A 6,000-nucleotide genomic window follows, 5' to 3' on the forward strand; every position below is an offset into this window, starting at 1 on the left:
CATGGAGGAGCCAGGGGTTGAGGAGATAGAGAAAATCATGGTGATGGAAGAGCCATTGTGAAAGTTGAAGGTGGGAAAAAGCCTTCAGAGCGACGTGAAGGAGAAGTTGGTAACGTTTTTGAAGGACAATCTGGATGTATTTTCTTGGAGTCATGAAGACATGGTGGGAATAGATCCAGCCATCATGTTCCACCATTTGAATATCGCCTCGAGGCAAGGACCGTTAGGCAGAAAAGATGAGCGCTTGACCCAGAGAGGTACGCAGCCTTAAAGGAGGAGGTGGACAAGTTGAAGGCCAATGGGTTCATCCGCGAATCCTTCTATCCTATATGGGTGTCGAAACCGGTTCTAGTACCGAAACCGAATGGAAAATGGAGGACTTACATTGACTTCTCAAACCTCAACGAGGCTTGTCCTAAGGACAGTTTTCTGCTTCCAAGGATAGATCAACTGGTGGATGCAACGGCCGGGCACGAGTTACTGAGCTTTATGGATGCCTACTCTGGATACAACAAGAAACCTATGAACCCAGCCGGCGAAGTGCATACGTCATTTATAACGGATAAAGGACTCTACTGTTATAAGGTGATGCCTTTCGGATTAAAGACGCGGGTGCCACCTATTAGAGACTGGTGAACAAAATGTTTGCTAACCAGATAGGGAGGAACATGGAGGTATACGTTGACGATATGCTGGTGAAGACCAAAAATGTCGCAGAACTCAACAAAGACCTAGGAGAGATGTTTGGCACACTCAGGAAGTACCGAATGAAGTTGAATCCACTCAAGTGCACTTTCGGTGTATCCTTGGGAAAGTTCTTGGGTTTCATGGTCAACTCCAGAGGCATCGAAGCTAATCCTGATAAGATAAATGCCCTAATAGAAATGAGCCCACCCAAGAACAAAAAGGAGGTGCAATGTCTAATAGGACGGGTGGCATCCCTTAATAGATTCATCTCAAGGTCTACTAACAAGTGCCTCCCCTTCTTCAATATCCTAAAAGGGAGCAAAAAGTTTGATTGGGATGAAGAATATGAGGATGCTTTTATCAAGCTGAAGGAACACTTAGGGAAGCCACCCTTGTTGGCAAAACCTGAAAGGGGCGAAAGGCTATACTTATACTTGGCAGTATTCGAGCATGCCATAAGTGCTGCTCTGGTTAAAGGAGAGAAGAAACACCAGTAACCCATGTATTACGTCAGTAAACGGTTAGTATATGCGAAGAATCGATACCTGAAGACAGAGAAGTTGGCATACGCGTTAGTTGTGGCTTCAAGGAAGTTGAGGCCCTATTTCCATGCCCATGCAATCGAAGTACTCACTAGCAGCCCTTTAAGGCAAGTCTTGCATAAACCTGAAACCTCGGGAGACTGATGAAGTGGTCGATCGAGTTAAGTCAATTCGACATCGCTTATACCCCAAGGACCTCCATTAATGGGCAAGTGCTCGCAGATTTCATAGTGGAATTCACCTATCGACCAAATGGAGGAGGAGATGAAGAAGAAGGACAGTCAGTCATAGAAGGAGAGCCAAGGAGTTCTGAAGAATGGAGCCTGCATGTGGATGGAGCATCCAACGAAGGAGGATCTGGAGCAGGTATCGTGATGACTAGATCCGAAGGACACAGGATGCACTACGTGATACAGTTTGGATTCGAAGCCTCAAACAATGATGCGGAATACAAAGCGCTTCTAGCAGGGTTGCGGTTGGCCCAGGGGCTAAAGGTAACGCATCTACACATCTTTAGTGAGTCACAGTTGGTGGTATTCCAGGTGAAGGGTGAGTATCAAGCGAGGGGTCCCAAGATGGCTACATACTTGGAAAGGGCAAGAGGCTATTTGGGGCAGTTGGTGGAGTATAGCATAGAGAAAATCCTGAGAGAGATGAGTACCCATGTTGATGCCCTCGCGAAGCTGGCTTCCACTAAAGATGGGGATATCCTTGAATCAGTACCTGTGGAATACTTACCAAGGCCAAGCATCGTTAATTCAGACGTTCACATGGTCAGCATCCCAAAGGAGTCATGGGCTGACTCGATTATAAGCTACCTGAAGGATGGAGTTGTGCCAACAGACAAGAGGGAGGCTCGGAGGCTAGTGTATAAGGCAGCCCGATACACCTTGGTAGACGGGATCTTATACAAGAGGGGATTTTCTATGCCACTCTTGCGATGTGTTGATAAGGAAGAGGCTGTGAAGGTACTGTATGAAATACATGAGGGTGAATGCGGCAACCATGTGAGTGGACCATCCACAGCTCGAAAAGCCATGAGGCAAGGGTACTACTGGCCCTCCATGGAGAGAGATGCAAATGACTTGGCAAGGAAATGTGACAAATGCCAGAGGCACGCAAACTATTCCCGAAAACCCTCGAATGAGTTAACTAGCATGACTAGCCCTTGGCCCTTTGCTATCTGGGGGGATAGACCTGATTGGCACCCTTCCCCCAGGTAGAGGTGGAACAAAGTACACGGTAGTATCCATAGATTACTTCACCAAGTGGGTTGAAGCGGAACCTCTAGTAAAGATAACGGCCAAGCATATCACACCTTTGTAAACAAATTCATTGTCTGCAGATATGGAGTGTCCTACAAAATTATTTTTGACAACGGCACCCAGTTTGAAGGGTAAACGTTTGAGGAGTACTATAGGGAAAGATGGATAAGGAGAAGTTTCTCGCCTGTTGTGCATCCACAGGCCAATGGGCAGGTGGAGGCCATTAACAAAGTCCTTAAGAAGAACTTAAAAACAAAGCTAGAGAAGATGAAAGAGGCTTGGGTCGAGGAGCTACCTAATGTGCTTTGGGCCTACAGAACCACACCGCGCACAACCACTGGAGAGACCCCTTTCTCCTTAGCATATGGATGTGAGGCTGTCCTCCCGATTGAGATGAAGGTTAACTCCTATATGATACATGCATACGAGGACCAGGTCAACCATGTAGCAATGGCCGAAAGCTTAGACATGCTAGAAGAAAGAAGGGAAAAGGCGCAAATGAGAGTGGCGGTATACCAGCAGCGGGCAGCAAGGTACTACAACTCGAGGGTGCAAGAGAGAACATTTAGAGTAGGAGACCTAGTGTTAAGAAAAGTACTCCCCAACACGCGAGACCCGGGGGCGGGGGTACTTGGGGCGAACTGGGAAGGGCCCTACCAAGTCGCTCAATACATACCACCAAACACCTATAAGCTGGCGCGCATGGATGACACCGTCATACCTCGAGCATGGAATGCGAAACACCTCAGGAAGTACTACCAGTAAGACTTCCACATCCAATGCAAACAATATTTGTGTTTAGTTTGTTGCATGATATGTTAACTTAGTAGACAAGAATCAAAGAGGTTGCCTAGATAACCTCCCAAGTAGATGTAAAATTTTCATATATATCGTTGTAACATGCCTACTATGAATGAAATTGTTCACAACTTCGCATGTTATTTTTATTCTCTATGCGAGCATCAACCAAAGTGCCTGCTGAAATAAATTTCACCAAGCACTCGGGGGGTAGGATAGGAGGCACGAGTATAAAAAAAAAATCTCTTATATTCAAAAGGATTAGCTACCCTTATGAATATCAAGGGAATAGTTTAAAAGGATGACCTCCAACCAAAGGCCGACACCCCAAGGGGTGAGGCTGTAAGGAAGGAATCTCCCAATAAGTCTAGAACGGCCATTAAGCCGGCTAGCCAAAAAGGGTCCTACAAGAGACCCTTGAAGAAATAGTACTATATATAATGACGAGAAGGACGCTTCTCGCAAAAAGTAACAAGCGCGCGTAAAGAATATAAAAGGACCCCAAGAGCCCAATGGGTTAACATGTCCTTACAAGTATAATCAAGGTGCACTAGAAAGATTATCATCATCAGATCAAGGAAGAGATATGTAATCCACAAATAATAATAATAATAATAAGAGGGACTTACCAAAGTCCCTTAAGTTTGATGAACACAAAAAAAAGGAGAGAAAGGGGAAATAATGTGAGGGATTACATAGCAACAACATACATAGGCCAAATACAAAGAAACCTACAAATTTCCATCCTGACCCTTCCACTCAGAAATCTTCTCAACTCCATAATCTCCAAAGGGAGACAGGTCAACGGTGGGGTTGGTCCTCCATACAGCGTGCAGCATGTGCTCGACTATGCGATTCTCAGCATTCACAAGCTCAGCCTTGAGCACAATAATCCTCTCGTTTAAAGTATGGATGGTAGCCTCCAGCTGGATGTTTGTGTGAGAGGTTGATGCAGCCTGGGCTAAAGCGACGTCCCTCTGGAAAATCGCCTCGGTCAGTTGACTTGACAAGACATCCTTTGCTGCCTCGACCATCGATAGGTTCCCCAATGCCTCCTCGAGCTCGTGTTGTAACCATTGGGTCAATGAGGAGTTTGAGGCGATCAGTCGATGACTCAAGATAGAAGCCTAAGTAAGGGCAAGGACATAGAATAAAGCCTCGAGGGTCAGGCAATATCAAAACAAAATGAAAACAAAAAAATATATATCATAAATGAATAAATCGAGTATCTCGACAAATACCTGCAAGGAGGCTCACATATAGGCATCTTCTAGCTCAGCGTCGGGGACATTGTGCAAAGTTCCCCACTCGCCTTTGGGAAAGTTTCTCAGATGATGGCTCATGGCTTCCCCATACTGGCTTGCCAAAGGATGATCTTCGGAAGCAGAAACATAAGCTTGACCGGGGGAGATGCGTGTACCTGCCGAGGCACGTTTTGGCAGGGATGGGGACCGAGAAGGTCCTGATCCATCCGCAGTGGAGCAGGGAGTAGAAGAGCGCGGAGTCATCTCCTTAGGTAAAGAGACGCCTGAAGACGCCCGCCTAGAACGCCTCCCCGAGGGTAGAGGAGCCTCAGCAAAAGAAGGAATGACGAAATTCCTCTTAGGAACAGAGGGGCGGGGGACAGGGGCATCGAAGGCAAACTCACCACCAAGGATCGACGGTGGCATCCGAGAGGTAACACCGCCAGTATGTCTGTCATCAGCCACGCCCTTAGCCCTGCCGGCAAAAGAGTGCAAGCATGAGTAGTTCTCATATACCACTGTCTCCTCAACATCCATATGATCACCCGAAGGGTAGAAATAGTCCATATCGGCTACCTCATCATAATTTCCTTCATCGTGGCCGTAGAGCCACGGATCAGCAGGTTCAAATGAGGTGGGGCATGGACCCGCAGGTTCAGGTGAGGCGGGGCGTGGATCCGTAGATTCAGATGAGGCAGGGCATGGGCTCGCGGATTTAGAGGAAATAGAGCATAGAGAGACAGTTTGGTCCAGGGTTAGAAACCTGTACAAGTGAAGGTTGCTCTCTGTTAAAAGGGTGCAGGCTTGTTTGCATTCACCCGGCAAGGCCAGGATTTTTATCACTCGGTCGCAAGCCAACGGTTTCAAGGTGGATCCAACGACCCCTAAGGGACCTGCCATCAAAAGAAAAGAAATAACTATAGTTAGGAAAACCATAGAAGAAAAGCCGAGTAAAAAGAGAAACCTTTCATGTATGAAATCAAGGTGAAAATTTTCTTACTTAGGGTGTTGAAGCTAGTGTGTCGGGTGTGCACACTATAAGTGAAGAAGCAGTCTGTCTTCCACGAGCCCCTATTCGAAATGGAGCCCTCCACGAGGGAATTCCCTTTATGGGCCATGACTTTCTGGAGCTGGTAGAACCCAGGAGCAGATGTATTCGCCCTAAGGGTGTGAAAGTAATGAACCTCGCTCATGGAAGGCCCTCTGGAATGCACCTGATGGTTCAACACATATAGGCTGCTAAGAATCACCCAAGAGTTGGGGGACAATTGTAGGGGCACCAGTTCAAAGTAGTTAAGCACTTTGACAAAAAAAAGGGTGAAGTGGCAGAGCCCCACCAGATCTGATTATGGAATCGTTGGAGGCCACAAACCCTTCTGGCGGCTCAGATGCGTGTTCATTACGCTTTGGGATGACGAACTTGAGATTTGATGCTAAGTGATGAGCCTTTAGCATGTTGGCCAA

At 46.8% G+C, this 6,000-nt stretch overlaps 1 protein-coding gene across 1 annotated transcript in view; it reads right to left on the bottom strand.

The window, feature by feature from the left end:
- Positions 1 to 5,103, bottom strand: part of LOC133814199 (uncharacterized) — a 44,913-nt gene extending 39,810 nt beyond the window's left edge. Inside the window, exon 1 of the mRNA XM_062247192.1 lies at positions 4,713 to 5,103. Within this exon, the coding sequence (XP_062103176.1) occupies positions 4,713 to 5,103 (391 nt within the window). The remainder of the gene's footprint in view (positions 1 to 4,712) is intronic.
- Between the last annotated feature and the right edge of the window lie 897 nt (positions 5,104 to 6,000).

Source organism: Humulus lupulus, chromosome 2 (assembly GCF_963169125.1).
Source record: "Humulus lupulus chromosome 2, drHumLupu1.1, whole genome shotgun sequence".
NCBI classification, from domain to species: domain Eukaryota; kingdom Viridiplantae; phylum Streptophyta; class Magnoliopsida; order Rosales; family Cannabaceae; genus Humulus; species Humulus lupulus.